The sequence below is a fragment of the Manis pentadactyla genome, chromosome 1 (genome assembly GCF_030020395.1).
Source record: "Manis pentadactyla isolate mManPen7 chromosome 1, mManPen7.hap1, whole genome shotgun sequence".
NCBI lineage: Eukaryota > Metazoa > Chordata > Mammalia > Pholidota > Manidae > Manis > Manis pentadactyla.
The window spans coordinates 169,973,048-169,993,372 of NC_080019.1; the positions used below are offsets into that span (position 1 = coordinate 169,973,048).

The 20,325-nt window shown below is 39.5% G+C and overlaps 2 protein-coding genes across 4 annotated transcripts in view; one reads left to right on the plus strand and one right to left on the minus strand.

The window, feature by feature from the left end:
* The window catches only part of CCDC191 (coiled-coil domain containing 191), a 115,387-nt gene extending 104,407 nt beyond the window's left edge, over positions 1-10,980 (minus strand). The window contains exons 1-2 of the mRNA XM_036883499.2: positions 10,843-10,980; positions 7,787-7,825 (exon numbers count right to left, since the gene is read on the minus strand). Of these exons, the coding sequence (XP_036739394.2) occupies positions 7,787-7,825; positions 10,843-10,932 (129 nt within the window). The 5' untranslated portion in view covers positions 10,933-10,980. The remainder of the gene's footprint in view (positions 1-7,786; positions 7,826-10,842) is intronic.
* Positions 10,981-11,213: 233 nt separating this feature from the next.
* Positions 11,214-20,325, plus strand: part of QTRT2 (queuine tRNA-ribosyltransferase accessory subunit 2) — a 34,183-nt gene continuing 25,071 nt past the window's right edge. Inside the window, exons 1-4 of one of the 3 annotated variants that reach the window (XM_036883508.2) lie at positions 11,214-11,324; positions 16,058-16,278; positions 17,040-17,095; positions 18,730-18,806. In XM_036883508.2, coding sequence (XP_036739403.1) covers positions 16,079-16,278; positions 17,040-17,095; positions 18,730-18,806 — 333 coding nt within the window. In that variant the 5' untranslated portion in view covers positions 11,214-11,324; positions 16,058-16,078. Of the gene's footprint in view, positions 11,325-16,057; positions 16,279-17,039; positions 17,096-18,729; positions 18,807-20,325 lie in introns of those variants that run through there. The other 2 variants (XM_057502802.1, XM_057502806.1) reach the window with 2 other exon arrangements.

Below are 20,325 nucleotides of genomic sequence, written 5' to 3' on the forward strand. Positions count from 1 at the left end.
TACAGGAGCACCAACATATCTGAAACAAATACTAACAGAACTAAAGGAGGAAATAGAATGCAATGCGTTCATTCTAGGAAACTTCAACACACCACTCACTCCAAAGGACAGATCCACCAGACAGAAAATAAGTAAGGACACAGAGGCACTGAACAACACACTAGAACAGATGGACCTAATAGACATCTACAGAACCTTACATCCTAAAGTAACAGAATAGACATTCTTCTCAAGTGAACATGGAACATTCTCCAGAATAGACCACATACTAGGCCACAAAAAGAGCCTCAGTAAATTCCAAAAGATTGAAATCCTACCAACCAACTTTTCAGACCACAAAGGCATAAAACTAGAAATAAACTGTACAAAGAAAGCAAAGAGGCTCACAAACACATGGAGGCTTAACAACACGCTCCTAAATAATCAATGGATCAATGACCAAATCAAAATGGAGATCCAGCAATATATGGAAACAAACAACAACAACACAAAGCCCCAACTACTGTGGGACACAGCAAAAGCAGTCTTAAGAGGAAAGTATATAGCAATCCAGGCATATTTAAAAAAGGAAAAACAATCCCAAATGAATGGTCTAATGTCACAATTATCGAAATTGGAACAAGAAGAACAAATGAGGCCTAAGGTCAGCAGAAGGAAGGACATATTAAAGATCAGAGAAGAAATAAATAAAATTGAGAAGAATAAAACAATAGCAAAAATCAATGAAACCAAGAGCTGGTTCTTCAAGAAAATAAACAAAATAGATAAGCCTCTAGCTAGACTTATTAAGAGAAAAAGAGAGTCAACACAAATCAACAGTATCAGAAACGAGAAAGGAAAAATCACGACAGACCCCACAGAAATACAAAGATTTATTAGAGAATACTATGAAAACCTATATGCTAACAAGCTGGGAAACCTAGGAGAAATGGACAACTTCCTAGAAAAATACAACCTTCCAAGACTGACCCAGAAAGAAACAGAAAATCTAAACAGACCATTTACCAGCAACAAAATTGAAGCAGTAATCAAAAAACTACCAAAGAACAAAACCCCTGGGCCAGATGGATTCACCTTGGAATTTTATCAGACATACAGGGAAGACATAATACCCATTCTCCTTAAAGTTTTCCAAAAAATAGAGGAGGAGGGGATACTCCCAAACTCATTCTATGAAGCTAACATCACCCTAATACCAAAACCAGGCAAAGACCCCACCAAAAAAGAAAACTACAGACCAATATCCCTGATGAACGTAGATGCAAAAATACTCAACAAAATATTAGCAAACCGAATTCAAAAATACATCAAAAGGATCATACACCATGACCAAGTGGGATTCATCCCAGGGATGCAAGGATGGTACAACATTCGAAAGTCCATCAACATCATCCACCACATCAACAAAAAGAAAGACAAAAACCACATGATCATCTCCATAGATGCTGAAAAAGCATTTGACAAAGTTCAACATCCATTCATGATAAAAACTCTCAGCAAAATGGGAATAGAGGGAAAGTACCTCAACATAATAAAGGCCATCTATGATAAACCCACAGCTAACATCATACTGAACAGTGAGAAGCTGAAAGCTTTTTCTCCAAGATCGGGAGCAAGACAGGGATGCCCACTCTCCCCGCTGTTATTTAACATAGTACTGGAGGTCCTAGCCACGGCAATCAGACAAAACAAAAAAATACAAGGAATCCAGATTGGTAAAGAAGAAGTTAAACTGTCACTATTTGCAGATGACATGATACTGTACATAAAAAACCCTAAAGACTCCACCCCAAAACTACTAGAACTGATATCGGAATACAGCAAAGTTGCAGGATACAAAATCAACACACAGAAATCTGTGGCTTTCCTACACACTAACAATGAACCAACAGAAAGAGAAATCAGGAAAACAACTCCATTCACAATTGCATCAAACAAAATAAAATACCTAGGAATAAACCTAACCAAAGAAGTGAAAGACTTATACTCTGAAAACTACAAGTCAATCTTAAGAGAAATTAAAGGGGACACTAACAGATGGAAACTCATCCCATGCTCGTGGCTAGGAAGAATTAATATCGTCAAAATGGCCATCCTGCCCAAAGCAATATACAGATTTGATGCAATCCCTATGAAACTACCAGCAACATTCTTCAATGAACTGGAACAAATCATTCAAAAATTCATACGGAAACACCAAAGACCCTGAATAGCCAAAGCAATCCTGAGAAAGAAGAATAAAGTAGGGGGGATCTCACTCCCCAACTTCAAGCTCTACTATAAAGCCATAGTAATCAAGACAATTTGGTACTGGCACAAGAACAGAGTCACAGACCAATGGAACAGACTAGAGAATGCAGACATTAACCCAGACATATATGGTCAATTAATATTTGATAAAGGAGTCATGGACATACAATGGCGAAATGACAGTCTCTTCAATAGATGGTGCTGGCAAAACTGGACAGCTACATGTAGGAGAATGAAACTGGACCATTGTCTAACCCCATATAAAAAGTAAACTCAAAATGGATCAAAGACCTGAATGTAAGTCATGAAACCATTAAACTCCTGGAAAAAAACATAGGCAAAAACCTCTTAGACATAAACATGAGTGACCTCTTCTTGAACATATCTCCCCGGGCAAGGAAAACAACAGCAAAAATGAACAAGTGGGACTATATTAAGCTGAAAAGCTTCTGTACAGCAAAAGACACCATCAATAGAACAAAAAGGAACCCTACAGTATGGGAGAATATATTTGAATATGACAGATCCGATAAAGGCTTGATGTCCAGAATATATAAAGAGCTCACATGCCTCAACAAACAAAAAACAAATAACCCAATTAAAAAATGGGCAGAGGAACTGAACACACAGTTCTCCAAAAAAGAAATACAGATGGCCAACAGACACATGAAAAGATGCTCCACATCGCTAATTATCAGAGAAATGTAAATTAAAACTACAATGAGGTATCACCTCACACCAGTAAGGATGGCTGCCATCCAAAAGACAAACAACAACAAATGTTGGCGAGGCTGTGGAGAAAGGGGAACCCTCCTGCACTTCTGGTGGGAATGTAAATTAGTTCAACCATTGTGGAAAGCAGTATGGAGGTACATCAAAATGCTCAAAACAGACTTAACATTTGACCCAGGAATTCCACTCCTAGGAATTTACCCTAAGGACGCAGCAATCAAGTTTGAGAAAGACTGATGCACCCCTATGTTTATCGCAGCACTGTTTACAGTAGCCAAGAATTGGAAGCAACCTAAATGTCCATCGATAGATGAATGGATAAAGAAGAGGTGGTACATATACACAATGGAATACTACTCAGCCATAAGAAAAGGGCAAATCCTACCATTTGCAGCAACATGGATGGAGCTGGAGGGTATTATGCTCAGTGAAATAAGCCAAGCGGAGAAAGAGAAATACCAAATGATTTCACTCATCTGTGGAGTATAAGAACAAAGAAAAAACTGAAGGAACAAAATAGCAGCAGAATCACAGTACTCAAGAATGGACTAACAGGTACCAAAGGGAAAGGGACTGGGGAGGATGGGTGGGTAGGGAGGGATAAGGGGGGGAAGAAGAAGGGGGGTATTAAGATTAGCAAGCATGGGGGGGGTGGGAGAAAGGGGAGGGTTGTACAACACAGAGAAGACAAGTAGTGATTCTACAACATTTTGCTATGCTGATGGACAGTGACTGTAAAGAGGTTTATAGGGGGGACCTGGTATAGGGGAGAGCGTAGTAAACATAATATTCGTCATGTAAGTGTAGATTAATGATAACAACAACAACAAAAAAGCAGTTCCTGTGTGGTGACCTCCAGTGAGTTCTACACAAGGGTATAAAGGGCATATAAAAGTGAGGGAAAGGGTCTGTTTGTGTTTATACAGAGGATCAAAGCCTAATTTGGCTACCCAGAAAATGAACTAAGATACGATATGAAAAAGAACTTCCAACATCAGCACTCTCTGGAAGACTCATACCAGAAGATGGTCATCAAAAAACCCCAACAACGATCCACGTGCTGCTACAGCTGTAGATGCACTCATCCCACCGGTTCCTGGACTTGCCATGGGAATGAAGAAGGAGATATCTAAGCTGGCCTGTGCATACAGTAAAACAACAAATTTGACTGGATCTATACTGTTGGAACTCAACCAAGGATTAGGAGAAGTGCAAATTGTAGCGTTCCAAAATCTTACAACTACAGACTATCTACTGTTAAAAAGAACATATGGGATGTGAACAGTCCCCAGGAATGGGTTGTTTTAATTTTTCTGATTTCTCTCAGACTGTTCAAGTTCAGTTGGACAATATCCACTATATCATAGATAAGTTCTCACAAATGCCTAAGGTGCCTAACTGGTTTTCTTGGTTTCACTGGAGATGGCTGGTAATTATAGGTCTGGTTTGGTTATGTAACTGTATTCCTATTATGTTAATGTGTGTGCACAATTTAATTAGTAGTTTAAGACCTATACATTCTGAAGTTACTCTACAAGAAGATATGTCAAAGAAATAATCAATCTTCCCACGTTTTCTTCCGCCTGCTACTTCTATAGCTTTTCTTCTTCCTTCCTAATTACAACCCTTAAATAGAATTCGTGCCTCATATCGAATTAACCGAGTATCATAATTCTTCCAAGTGGTAAAGATACCTCAAGACAAATGCTGGGCATAGAAGCCACAGGGCATAAATCTGCAAAGAAGTAAAAAGCTAACCTTTTCAAACAATAAGGCTTCTCTCTCACTTACCAACTTTACATTTCCCTGTATGGCCCCGGAAGATGACTGGTTAGCCAGAGACGGGTAAGATTCCTCAAGGGAGGAACAACCTAAGACAGGCACAGTCGCAGGGGGGTCATCAGGTGAGAAATTGGGGATCAACAGAGGTGAGCCTTAGAACCTCACCCCCCCTGTTCTGAGAGAAATCTTCTGCATCCGTGGATGTTTTATTGCCCTTGTCCAGCTTGGATTAACACATAGTCTACAGGCACACACCTGATCATCTACATTTGCTCTCTTACAACACTAAACTATGTTTTCTACCTTTATCTTGTATCTACCTACCACTTCAGCATTTTATTAAAAATAATAATAATAAAGAGAGAAATGTGGTATCCACATATAAATCAAGTATAAAAATCAAATGAGTATTCATATTTGAACTGTTTATAGTTCATAATGCATGAGCAAAACCAAACGTTTCTGTGATGACTGCCCTTGTACTGTTCACCATGTAAACTTATTCACTATGTAAGAATTTGTTCTCCATGTAAGAACTTGTTTGTTATGCTTCAGAAGATTGGAGACTGATGAAAATTAGGCTTGGGGTGGATTAATGATTGTGCATTGAGCATTGACTCCCCTATACAGAATTTTATTGTTGTTAACAACCATTTGATCAATAAATATGAGAGATGCCCTCTCAAAAAAAAAAAAAGTACACACTTCCAATTGTAAAATAAATAAGTAACCGGGATGTAATGTATAGCATAAGGAATATAGTCAAAATATTGTTAACAACTTTGTATGGTGATAGCTGGTAGCTAGAATTATCATGTATATAAATGTTGAATCACTGTGTTGTACACGTGAAACTAATGTAATACTGTGTGTCAACTACCCTTCAATAAAAAATAATTATCTACAAAAAAAAAAAAGCCTCAAATCTCTCATTCTTTTGCATCTTCAATGAAAACTTTCCAGCTGGATCAATCTGATCTACCAATTTTTGGTACCACAAAAAAATATTGTTACGTGCTTCAAACAAGTCCCCACTGCTGTTGGGTGAGCTTCCTTTTCTGTCCTGAAGAAATCCCTTTTTCAACCTTCCTTATGTTCCATATCTTTACCATATATCCCCCCCTCTCCCATGTAAAAAGGTCTATGCTGATTTTGAAAGGGTGGCCCATTCCAGTAGATTTGGTAGGCTTAGGTTCTGAGGGTGTAACTGCTTAGGGTATACCCAAGGGTTCTATTAGGGAACAAAATCAGAAAAGACGACAGAGTGAATATAGTAGTAGGAGAAGCAAGAGAAACGGTATTACAAAAAGATAACGGAGAAGAGAATTTCTAGAATAAATTAGTGATAACTATTATCAAATGAATCTTAGAAGATTGAGGAAGAAGAAGAGCGAGACAACTGGATTTGGTCAGGAAGTCATTTATGACAACAGCTTCTGTGGAATGGCAAGAAGTAGGAATTGGACAAAAGTAACTGTGGACACAAGAGGAAGATAAAAATACAAGGCAAGGAGTCCAGGCTATACACCCAATGATGTTGGATAAGAAAAAGAAATTGTAAGACAATGAAATGGACTGCAGGGTCAAACAAATAAGGACTTACAGATTTTTTCAAGACAGCAGATTTGAGGGCCTAATGAGAGAGAACAACTGCATACATTTTAGAGGAATGAGAAAAGGAATGATAAAAATCTGAGTCAAGCTGTCTAACAACTGCATGAAAGAGGAAAATGGTTCAGACTAATCAGAGCAGAATTTTATCCTTCTGTTTTACCTCTATCTTCCCCTCTAGAAGAGACGGTAACTAAATGTGCGATTCAGCCCTGCACAGGCTTGGTACTGGGGCTCTCAGTGCTGACATATAAGCTAGGCTTACTGTGAGGATGAGGAGTTGGCTTCCCAGAGGCTAGTCTCTTTGATGGCAGATCTGTTTTGTCTTCTAAGTCAAGCCTTCTGCAGGAGTCAGGAAGCCTTCCTCAGCTCCACCTATATTAGCATCCTCCACCTCCACCAACCCACCCACACGCTTCCATTACATCCTCAATTCTCCCAACAGTTCTAAGTAAATTGTCTATCCTCCACTGGACTATTAACTCTGGCATGGCAGGGACTGTACGCATTCCATGCACTGCTCCATCTCCAGGGCCCAACATAGTAGCTACTACTTAGTAGGCACTCCCTAACTACTGGCTGCATGAATAAATGGTTAACAATGATTACATCTGGCCTAATTTCCATCTGGCCTGATGCTCACATGCCTGTCAATTTAGATGAATAGCTCTTCAAAATACTACCAGGCAGAAGGATATTTTTCTAGGAAAATGCCGCACAATTTTGAAACACGTGGTGCACAAATGAATTAAATACATTAAGTTGCCAAGATGACACTCAGAAGCAAGCACCTGAAGTGATTTAACCATACTTTCAACTTCAGTGGTATTTGGATTAAAAATATAGATCTCAGGCCTGGAAGATTACCTAACCCAATCCTCTCCCCCGCACAGCCCCAAATGCTCAAACATATTCTTCATTAGTCTGCTAACATTTATAACATTCAGTGACCATGTGGAATCTACTTGCTATCTCCAGTGAAAGGAAACACATCTTTTTATAAGACCGCCCACTCCATTTCTGGATTGCTCTAGTCATCAAAAAATTCTTGTAAGGCATGCACAACCTCTAGTATCATATTGGTCCCACCGGTCAATGTAACTACAGTGCAGTCTCGCCAATATCTGAGGAAAGCCACCACATCCTCTTTGAAGGTTTCTCTTCCCTTGCTCCTTTCATCATCTTCATGTGATCCTCATGGCATGAAAGGGCATGTCTTCATCTATTTTCTTGTCATTCATACTTTCATGAGAAGCAACAGAATACTAGAATATGAAACTAAAGTAACATATATAGTCATATGGGAATAAAAATAGAAAAATATTTGCAAAATGGAGATCAATTAGTATGCCTTTTCCATCTGACTATGTCTGACTCTCAATGCTCTATTTTAATTGCGCAATATTCTTACCTTAATCCAGTGTTCCACATTGTCAGGATCAAAAGCAGGCTATAGATGATACACAAAGAACATTAATACACAATTAACTTTATCAACTTTGTCATCTTTATCTTTCTGACTAAAGCACATGAAAAAGTGTCTGTCTCCCAAGCATTTCATTAGAAAGCTCAGCAAAAAAAGAACACAGAAGCATAGTAGGAAGAAGAAACATGAATCTTTCTCTAGGACAAATTCTATTTTAATCTCCTGCCTAGGCCCACCTGGAGATCCTGATTTAATCGGTCTGGGGCAGGGCCCAGACATCAGTATTTTTTTTTAAGGTGCCCAAGATTAAGAGTCAAAAAAGAGGAATGCTTGATATAATATTCCTTTTAAAAATCCAAGCGTATTCAAGTGCCATGGAAACAAAGCTGCTTGGAGAAGGCGTGCCCCTCTCTTCAGGCCCCTCTTCAGGAGTAACCTATAGCAAGAGGCCTTCCTATCTTATCTAGAGCAAGGATTATTGTTTGGCCCAGGAAGAACTGGGGGGTGGGGTTAAGGTTAATCAATCTACTGTTTTATAAAGCAGAAAATGAAGTAGAAATCACATATATTTCAACCCTGATCAGATATTAATCTGAAATTAGACATCAGATCAATAGGACATCTTTTTCTCATTCTCTTTAAGTCTCAGAAGCTTGCAGAATTCCCTGTAATAGTCATTTAACAAACAGAGGAATCTTCTTTGCTAATAATTCACATGGGTTTGATGCTGGGGTTCTTGTTCACAGCTGAAGAATGAACTTCACAAACACTCACAGTAGGAGAGTAAGTGAGAAGCTTTTATTTAGAGATAAAGTAATAGGGAAGGGCTTCTGGTTCACACCAGGAGGAAACATGAGAGCCCCAAGTGGTGAGTTGTCTAGGAGATTTATAGGCCTTTGAGAGACAAAGGGCTAGGGATGCAGACCTGCCAAATGGTTTTAAAATGTTTATTTTTGAAGAGAGACTAAGTTTCTTATCAGTCTTCCCGGTTATTCTGCAAAGTTAGCTAATACAAGAAATGTACTGCTCTGATTCCTTTCCAGGATAGTTTTTAAATCTGGGAGCATATCAATTAAGACTTGATTGTTTTGCTCCCAAGGTGGGCTGAGTTATTGTCTGTTTGTTAACAGAGTAGGTTAGGAAACTTACTTTTTAACTAATTGAGTTTTAAAATGCAATCTTATTTTTAAGATGGAGTCCTTTTTGTTTTTGCTGCATTGTTTTTTGACTGGGCTTGCTCGCTAAATAAATTGCCCAGGTTGCAAATCACTTGATTAGGAAAAGCAGCATCTGGGTCAAGTCAAAGAAATAAACTGGGTCTTTTAGCATGCTTAAGTAAATCTTACAATAGCATGATTTAATTCACACAATGAAGGCCTGGGCTATGCTGAGGTATTTTCTTATATGGGGGATATTCAAAATATTCCAGGCCAAGTTACTCCTGGCTTTTAGTTTTAACTAATTTCACTGAAGAATGCCTATATTCCTAGTTTAATATTTTTACTTCAGAGAATTAATGTGACTGACTTTGCTTCATTATTTAACAGGGAGTTTTGGTAGGGGTTTCTTTGCACATTGTTACATTGTTCTGACTTTAATTAACCAGCTTTGCTTTTTTTTCTGGAGGCCCTCCCCCTACGCTGTTTAAACTCACGGCCCCTGTCTCAGGTTTATAAATAAGAGATTATCTAAACTAGCATAGTGACATGTGGAGGAGGGAAAGATACAATACTCTCACTTATATAATACTTCACCTTCAAAGCCCCTTACAGATAACTAATTGATGCAGCTGTACTCCTGAATAATTTTGTCACTGCAGCAAAGAAAGAGCTGATCCTAATAAAACACAGCTGAACTTCAAGAAGCTCTTTGTGCTTTTACCTTTTTAACCTCTAAGCAGTAACAATGAGCACTGGCAGCAGAAACCTTCCCTTGTAGAGTCTGAAGAAATTGTCCCAAGCTTTTACCTTTCATCATCAAGTTTATACCCATAACCTGTTTTGGATCCAATCTATTATGGAACTGGCACATCACAAATAGCAGAGTCTGCTTCCATGTCTCTCTCTAATGTTCCAATCTGCACCCTCCAGTATCTAGGGGCAAAATATTTATCAAATGGAATATATCCAGTACATTATTTACCTGGTATATTTAGATTACCTAGGGTCCTCAGTTACCTAGGAACATAATTACATAGGGTCCTCAGAAAAGCCACATGTCTATAGAATATATTTTAAGAAAGTGTAATATAAGGGTGACACTGCTCTGGAGCTGAACGCTGAGAAGCCTCTCCATTTTGGTACTCTCATGTTTATAGCATTTATTCTTGTGACTGTTAAAAAAGGTAGCCTGTGGAAAGGACACACGTCCTGTGATTGTGATTTTACATATGCCATTTACGTTTCAAGTTTAAAATAGGGTTATCAGTTTTCCATGTCTTTGCAAGCTAATGCACCAAAGGAGGTAACAAATATAAAGATCTACTTTTTTGAATGTTGGTTTAATGTAGAAATTTTCATGTGAATCAAGCAAATATGATAAATTCAGTATTCACTTGCATTCCTGAATTTATTTTAGATCCTTTATGAAAAACTAGAAAGGAATATGAGGCAGAGGACTTATGTGAGGATCTTCCCTTTTCAATAAAGACCAGTTCCCTATGATTTGCAAAACATTAAAAAAAGAGAGAAAAAGAAAGGAGGGAAAGAAGGTGCAGAGAACATCCATAAAATGTGGGGGGTGCGAGTGGAAAGCGAGGAAGTTCGCGAATCCTCTCCACTGGGATGGGCACTACCAGATCTCTCTGACTTGAGAGAAGCTTTTGATGGAAGACCTCCTCCAGGATGCTGCGCACCAAAGCCTTCTAGTACCCAGACGCCACAGTTCCTAGGACCCCTTCACCACGTGGGCTGCGGAGGCGGTCAAGGCAGGACGGGCCAGGTAAGGATGCCCCCGGGGGAAGAGGGAGGAAGCGCAGCCGGGCCGCGGCTGGCCTCGGGCCTGGTCCCCGCCCCCCACAGCTCCCAAATGGGATGAATCACCTTGGGACTTGGCTTCCTTGTAAACTGTTTCCAACGACTCAGCCCGGGCCTCTTCTTTGAGGGGGACTTTCCCTGGGGGGCCAGCAGCATTTTTCAGATTCAGTGGCGGACCTCGACCAAAGCTGGAACAGCTGCTTCTTTGCCCCGGCAGATGCCGGGTCTCCCTGGGAGTCGTAGTTCCTCCACCTGCAAGGAGGGCAGCTGTGGGGCGCCAACGAACCACTACTCCCAGGAGGCGTTGCGCAGGCGGCACGAGTTAACTCCGTAACCCTTGGCAACGGCAGTGGTCCCTCCGCCTCTCGGTCATCTAAGCGCGCTCTGATATTACCTTTGCGTCTTATGGCACCCGGTGATGATGCAACGCACCCTGATTGGCTCTGCGTCGGAGGCGGTGGTTTAGGGGGCCGAGAATTCTGCCAGCCATACACGTGGTACCGAATAGCGAGGCGGGCTCAAGGCCAAAAAACTTGGGAGGTTTGCAGGTAAGTACCCCCTTTCCCTGTTGGCGTGGCGGCTGCCAGGGCGCTTAAGTCGAGCAGTGCCAAGGCGCTTCCTGATTGTGTTGCAGTAACTGTAATTGTACTCCCGCCATGTCTCTCCTTCCGTTTTCTGAGTCTCCTGGTGGATTTCGACTTCTGGAAGTCCAGATCAATCCCAGATCGTGTGGGCTTCTCCCATCTTTTAGAGAAAAGGTCCTCCTTTGACAGACCTCTGCTCAAGAGTCAAGTTTTCAGCCAGAAGGTTTTTCTGGGCTGCCCGGGATACTTGGGAAGGCTGCGACGGATCTTGAATCCTTGAGCTAGCACTTTGCGAGGTCTGGTGTCCCTGAAGGTGACCCACGGAGTGAAGTTAAGTCCATCCTTACCTACTGAACCTAGAAGTTCCCTAGAAGTCAGTTCTGGGATACATGGATTCATAAGAAAGGGTAGAGATTTTAACCCAGGGAGCATTGAATTACTTACTTTGTGGCTGTATTACCTTAAACAAGTTGTTCAACACCTCGGACCCTCGACAAAATGGGGCGATTGTACCTAAATCATCGGGAGTGTTGTAACAATTGAAAGTCTATGTATGTGTAGTGCTGTGCCAGGAAACGTAAACTAAAGTAGACTTGAGATTGGTGAAAATAAGATCAGGCAAGTAGTGCGCCTATTCTAGTTCAGATACAGACCCTGCTCTGTAGCTTTAGTGTCTATCAGGAGGGTGATAGGTGAATCAACTGTATTTCTTGAAAAATGCAATATCATAAAGTAGTTACTTTAAAAGAGTAAGTTAGTTTTATGTCTAAGAAATATCCATTGTGTATTCCTGATTGAAAAGCAAATTGTGGAGAAGTGCATAAGTTTAAGTGCTTTTTGAGTATGGAGAAAGGTTGTAGAAGCTAGGAAGATGGATAGAGGCAGAGAAGAGAGATAAGGGAAAACAGCAATAGTAAAAACACTATAGTAAAATATAACAAATTGTATTTTAACATTATAGTGAATATATAAACATTATGTATACTTATGGACAAGATGGATCTTCTAATAGGCTACCAGTCTATTATAGTCTCTAAAACAGACTTCTATGATTAAGTCCCAGTTCGGCCACTCCCAAAGGATGACTTTATTAGTTTCAGTTTTCTCATCTGTAAAATGCACATAATAGCATCTGTTTTATAAGTTTGATATGGTGATACATACTTGTGGTGTTAATATTGCAAAGAACAGTACATGATTCATAGTAAATGCCCATAAATGTTAGTTGTTCTGTTGTGTTATGTCTTTAAGGAGATGAAATTAATTTGTGAATTTGTTAACTTACATTGTGATAACTGACATAGTTGAACTTACTTTGTGTTTTCTATTTCTGATGTGCTTTTTGGTCTCTTCCTCGGTCTTGCTTTCAATTGTATTAAGTGATTTTTCTTTGTCCTCCCCACACAGCCCCACCAGGTTTGAAATTACACATTCTGTCATTAATCTTTTAATGGTTACTTAAAAATTTTTAACACACACATTTAACAAAGTTGAACATTATCATCTTTCTTCTCCAAAATAGTGCAAAGATTTTAGAATACTCGACCTCCAAGTAGTCTCTGCCTCATCTTTTGTTATTGTTTTATAAAGTTTTAGTGTGGGGGATGAAAATGTTAATGATGGAGCTGTGCACAGTGCTTGGATTGCTAAGATATAGAGAGAAACTTCAGAGGGCATCATGGGACTACAGGATGGGTGTAGATCCTTGGAATGCCAGGGTTTGCGTAAAGACTTTACCGTTGGAAAGCCACGAGAGTCAACTGTTCCTTTTGTTCCCATGAGCCTGAAAGTGTTTTTCACAAGTGCTGTTTTTGCATAGTATAGTTCTAGTTTAACCAAGCACATAGCACACACAAAGCTCTGCTTTGTGTCTCTGATAATAATCAACATATGAAAACTGTATGAAAAGTTTAAGATTAATCACATCAGGTAACTTTCTGCACTCTTGTGATCTGCACCTGTGGTATTTTTAATCATGATGTAAAAATTTGGAAGCGCACAATAAGTACGAGAGCAAACAGAGGAAAGGGGTCTTTGCCTCTGAGCACTGACCCCCCCTTGCCTTCTCCTCTCTTGCTGTAAAGTAAGGTGCGGAGTAATCCTTCATCCATTCTCTCAGGGATTGCTGGCCATTTCCGGCATTTTAGAGTCTGTCATTTCTGTGCATCTGAGTCATCCAAGTGCACCATATTGTTTAGAAGTTCTTCAGATTTTTTTACATGCATATACAAACACTGTAGAGTGTGTATGTGTGATTGTGTATTTATAAATGTATATGTACAGCTTTCACAAAAAAATGTGCTCACCTAAGCTTGCTCTTTTCCCTTAGAATGTTGCAGTCATCTTTCCATGATAGTTTGTAGAAAGTCCATCTAAGAAACATTAAAAAATTCCTCCTCTTCTGAGGGAATCCTAGGGATGGGAGGCCAGGGGGCATGTGTGACTGCAGGGGGAATGTGTGACTCTGGAGATGTTAGGATGGGTCCAATGCTGCCAGAGGGGTAGAGAATCTTTGTTAGCCTTTTAAGACCACAGCCTTTTACTAGGCCTGACACCTACAGGTCATCACTTTTCCTTAAAGTAATAAAGATTTTACCATTAACCATTTCCAAATGGCTTTGCTAAATGGTTTTGCCTGAAGAATTTACCAGGAACTCCATCTGTAGAAGCGAAGTGTGAATGTTTATATATTTAGAAAAACACAATACCTAAAATCTTAGAGAAGACCCATGTGAGTGGAAGGGAGAGTGATGACAAGGCAAATAAACACTAGTGGGTATTTTGGAGACTTTTGGCTTGTTTGGTGAGAACTTTGCTTGGATTAGTAGATTATATCATTTCCAAAGCATGTTTTAAAAAATATGTACATGACTATGTGTATGTATGTGTATTATTTTTACATTGCTCCGTAATAAAAATTTTATATTTGAGCCCCTACTAAAAAAGTGCAGTTATGAAAACATATAACCCAAAGAGAGCAGCAAATGTGGAAAGGAAAGCTTGGTTCTTTTTAGCTCTGGGTAAAGTTGCATGGTATTTTTTAAAATGTTGATTTCCAGCTGAAGTTCATTCTCTAATGCTTTCCTCAGATTTCTTAATATTTGTATTCATCCTCACAATACAGAGAATCACTGATAAGAGCAATTTACCTTTACAATACTTTTTCTTAAACACAGCTGTCTACTTTCCCTTGCTTACTTTTCCTTTGATGACATGCTGATTTAGTGTATTTAGGGTGAGACTCTGGAGCCCCAAACAGCAGAGTGTGAGTACATAGCATCAGAGCCCTGTACTGCGAAGACAGCCAAGTGGGTATCTCTCTCTGGCTGACCCAGTGATTCAGTTTACTGAGTTGAGAGTTTTGATTTTTATCTTTAAAGATAGGGGCATTAAACTTTTGTGCATTGTCATCTTAGGACATGGTGGCCAGTGTCCTCTAGAGCTACCAAGGACAGAATGACAGACCTTGTGTTAAGAATGAAGAAAGCTATTTCTTCAATTTGCTGAAAGAATGGGAAGGGGAGATAGGAAAAAATACTTTCAGCAATCAGTGGATGGTTAATCATATGGAGGCTCTCTGTTAAGAGATGGGGACTCCTAGAATATGTTTGTTCTTTCCTTCCACAAGAATGGGACTGGCAGGCCCCTGAGAGAGAGATGAGTCGTAGAAGGCAAGAGCCTGAGCTTCCACATCTGGCTGCCTCCCACCTCTACGAGAGTCCCTGTGTCTTCCCTTGTAATCTGGATGTGGTTCTATTAGAGAACAGTGGATTTCCTTTGAGTTGCCTTTACATATGTAATCATTATTTTTCCTATTCTAGATTCTGTGCTCATGTGACATATTCCCATATGTTATCCTGCAGGGCATGAATGCACTAGCTGGTCCTCTTTCCTTCTTGGTTCTCATAGTAACTAAAGTGCATTCTGGTTTTGTTATTCAGTCTCTGAGGTTGATTTGTTTGGTCCTGATCCTGAGGGTGCATCTGTGCTGGGTATGTAGATGAGATCAGTCTCAAGGACCTGTGACCAGTCCCCAATATCCCCAACAAAAAATAATGCTAAATTGCTTATAAATTGCATGTATGATCTACATGGTTTCTCACCTCTATTTAGACACATAAGAACACATTGGAAAGTAATCCCATCTCTCAAAGATAATCTCTGTATATCTTTTGACATATATTCTTCCACATAGTTTAATACACACCAGATGCTGTTTGGAATGGTTTTCTTCATTTAACAACATAGTAGGAAAAACTGCTATGTTGCCTAATATGCTCTCAAATTACAGAAAGAAAAAAATGGATCAAATCAGTAATCAGTATGACCTAAGCAATGTGACCTTCCTCTACATACATTTTAAGGCTGAGAGTGAGCCTTGATGAAAAAGCAACCCTCTTTCCATGATTAGTCATTACTTCCATCCTACATTTGGTTGGTTTTCATCAGCTCAGAGAAAAATTCCATGACTGGATTTAAATGTGGTTGATGTCATCTCATTGCTCTGGGACTTTTGGGACGTTATCTTACTCTGTCTTTTCCCATTTCCCTATTCCTTATACCTAAAAAAATCATAGACTGTAAGTAGTAATAAACAAGCTGTCAGTCCTCTTTTGTAGGTTACCTTCTTTGTTAAGTGCTTAGCCTTTAGATGTCATGTAACTCCTTCTGAGTTTAACGGTTTTTTTTTTTATCAGAACCTAGAGGAATCCCTTAGGATGAAGCTGAGTCTTACCAAAGTAGTTAATGGCTGCCGCCTAGGAACAATAAAAAACCTGGGCAAAACAAAGGACCATACTGTGGACATTCCAGGCTGCCTGCTATACACCAAGACTGGCTCTGCCCCACACCTGACCCATCACACGCTGCATAAAGTCCATGGGGTTCCTGTTGTGGTGCAGCTTACACTGTCATCACTGTAAGTATCAGACCTTCAGGCATCACCTCTGGGAGCAGCTTAGTTACCTTAAGGTACAGGAAAGAGAAAGATTTTTTGCTTATATATAAAATTGTAGATTTTTAGAATGCAAACAGAAGAGAGATATCAAATATTATACATCATCTGGACCTAATCTGGAAACCATAGGCCAGACCCACATGTTAGAGCTGTTTCACTTTTCCTCCAAACCAGCTGGTCCTTCCTGCCCTTATTGTCATCACTCTCAGGGGTGAAAGGGGCAGGGGGCATGCTGTTTGAGAACTGAACTTGGAGTCTAGGGGCTGTCTTCGTGCACCAGCCTCAAAGTTTTCTCTGCTCTGCACACGTACTTGCTAGTACTACTTAATGAAAACAAAAGTAATAGAGTTGTATGTAATGGATAGATATGCTAACTTTACCCCTCAATTGAAGATCCTGCCTATGTGATCAAATAACTGCAGAATTGTGTTAATAGCAGTGATTTTAAAGGAATGAAGGGAAGAAGAAAATCCAGATATTCTGAAGCAGTTGATCTTTGCCACTCTCTATTCTCTCAGAACCACTTGCAAATTGAAAACCTTTCCTCTGGCTAATGAACCCAGCCTCGTGTGCTTGGGCCTCTTGAATAGTGGTGTACACTACTGTTCAAGACTACATTTACTGTCACATAGCTTGTTTGGGTGAGGAGAAGTAAGCTTCAGTTATTGTATAGAGTGTGTCGAATGATTCATTATTACATATTTTCCTGTTCTTGCTTATAGGGCAGAACATCATGAAGTCTTGGAAGAATATAAGGAAGGAATTGGAAAATTTATAGGTAAAAATCTGTATGTGCTTTGTGATGTATTAATTTGGAGTTTGGAGGTGTTCTTGACTCTTTGATCTTTCATTAATACATTTATTTATTCAGTAATTTAATAAGCATTTATTGAGTATCTGAGAGCCAGGCATTGGGATTCAAAGGTAACTGAGACACAGTGCTACCCTCATGGAACTCAGAGCCTAGCTGGGATCAAGATAAAGAAGTAATTCTAATAGAGTGTGGTGATGATATTTCAGGATTAGGGATATATACGTGGATCATGAGAGCCCAGAGGGAGGAGCACATAACCTGCTGTAGGAGACACATGGAGGGTGGTCAGAATAAAGAAAGGATTCTTGAGAGAGACCATGAGGGGGCGCCTTATCCGGGTCATGGAAGAGTAGGGGTTAGATAGGTCAGAAAGTGGGCGCAGTAGACAGGTGTGGGCAGACACTCCGGGCACAAAGACCCGGAGGTTACAAACTGCATGGGACATACCTAAGATCCAAAACAGTCTCGGGTTTTGGCCTAAAGCATAAGGCAGAGGATGAAGAGTTTATATATAGCTATATTCTGATAGGTTAATATTATCTTCCATTCTAGAAATGGGATTTTATATGCAGAGGTATGTGTCCATTTATTTATAGGAAAACTTAACACTGACAGCTAGAGAACCAATTCTTCTGTAGACCACTTCCTCCTGAAGCTTTTTCCCAATATCTCAGACTCACTTGAGTGAATGAAAATCCTGTTTGCATTGATTATTCAGTTCCCTGCTTCCTAGGGAAACAGCACGATGACTTCTTGGTTGTTTTTGTGTTTCAGTAGAAGAATTTATATAATACCATTTTCCTTGGTCTGAGACCAATTTTAATAACCAGCTTTAAAGTATACAAGCATATAATTAAGTGAAAATAGCTAATACAAGCTTTCTAGAGATAATTGTAATAATTGAAGTTGTAGAAAATAAGGTGGAGAACAGTAGAGGGTTTTTTTTAACTTGTTTTATTCGGGGAATCTTTTTTCAGTGAAATCCTATTTTTTCTCTCATGAAAATGCAGGGTAGCATATGAAATTTTAAACACATATGGTTTACTAAACATTTTTTGGGTTTTTTTTTTTTAAGTTCTGTCTTTTTGGCTAGAGAGTCTAAGAAACTATCATCTTAAGTCAATGAAATGTACTGAAAATGAGTTTGTTTGCAATATCTTACAGCTTCTCTATAGTTCTGCCCCATGATGTGGGATGGCTTTATTATTAAGATTAGCTTTTAGCCATATCATTTTTATCTTTCCATTAGCTAGTTCCCTTTGGATGGTACCAAGAATGGACATACTTGATACTAAATTCTTCTTCAAAGCAAATTGAGTAGGATCAACATGTCATTGAACACCTTCAGTATATCTTCAAGATATGCCTTTCCTTTGTAATGACTAGACATGAACCTTTACATTTAATTCTTTCAGATTAGTAGGTTTCAAAGGTGATCTTCATTCATGTTGACAGGCTTCCTGTAATTCTAAGATCAGGTATGAGCAATTTCCTGTGTGCAGAGTTGCTTTATCCAGCAGTACCCATACAAAGCTGCTCTGTTGCGGTGTCATTGACGACAGAAGTGGTTTCAAGGGTTCTTTTTTGTGTTTACACAGGCATGCCAGAATCGCTCCTGTATTGCTCCCTGCATGACCCAGTCAGCCCTTGCCCAGCTGGGTATGTAACAAACAAGGTGTGTTCTCAGAAGGACCTCCAAGGCTGCACCTTTGTCCCAGGAAGTTGGCCTATTATATCCCTCAGATGCTAGGATCCCAGTGCCTGAGATGCTGGCCCATTCCTGACCCCTTTTTGCCTTCTTATTTCTATGTATATAGTGGGATGAGGTGGCTTATAGGAGTTCAAATCAGGCTGCCTGAGGATGGGGTTAAGGTAAGGACTATATCCTCAGCTTTTTCATTGTTGCAAAAAATGTTGGGGTGGAGAAAGGTCAAGTACATGGCAAAAAAAGAAGTTGCTATGATGGTAGAAAATGATAGTCTTGATGCTGTGCTTTATTTGCAGTTTTAATGTCAGAAAGAGTTGGGAAAGTTGCTGATGATTATCACATGTGTAACTATATATAGTAGAACCTCAGTATCACACTGCTTGCTTTCAGAACAGAATTTGAAACGCTGGACCCAAGCCAAATATTTTAGCTGGTGAAGAAAACTATCAAAAGGACTTCATTAAAAGTCTTCACCTGAGATGTGGTGCATTGGTGTTGTCCCTGAGGGGAGCATTCTGGCGAGGCCTCTCTGTATACTGCAACTTCACAAATTAATTTTTCTTACACTCACTTTATTTCAACAGTATCTATTAATCTTACCTAAAATAAATATTTTAAGTTATTCTTCTGCATAAACTTTTTATTTTGCAATTTGAATTCGAAAGAAAATACTGACCTCAGTTATCTACCCCATTTATAAGGGAGAGAGGATTCATTTAAACAGTGTTCTTGTGCCTTAGGACAGAATAAGAAGACTGTGTAAGCCTTCCCCATCTATGTCCTTGCCAGTATTTTCTAAGAAGAAGGATGCTGTAGGGAAGAGTAACCAACGAAGGCACATTATACAGAGATTCTCATGTACTATGGTCTTCTTTGTATCTGTATCTAACTGAATCTAGTAAATATTTGCTAAACTTTAATAATGTGTGAGGCTCTAGACTGCTTTTGGGGCATAAGCATGAATTGGCACCCTCTAGTCAGACAACTACACAATGGTGTGATAAGTGCTCTCCTTTCTATAAAAGAAGTAAGTGCAAATTGCTGTAAGAGCTAAGAAGAGTGAGTGATTATACCCAGGAAGGTTTGGGCAACACATTAGAATAGATTATATTGAACTCTGTGTCTAAAAGGATGCATACCAGGCAAAGAAGTAGGGAAGGACAGTTCAATCGAAAGGAACTGTGTGATCAAAGAGAAGAATCAGAGTCTGTGATACAGGAACAACGTGGGTGTGATGGGACGGGGGGAATGGGAGACTGGGCTAGAAAAATATAATAACAGATTCTTGGAGGTTGGCTCACTTGGCATTGAAGGATTCTCTATGAGCTTTAAGGTCCCTAGAGAGTTTGGAATATAGTACAGGAAACCTCTTTTACCCATCATGTCTGATGAGATACTGAATTGCCCCCACCTCTCCAGTTGTAATGAAGAAGTAAATTTAGTATTGCTTTATCGTTTTATTATTTTCTTTTTATTCGCATTTTAC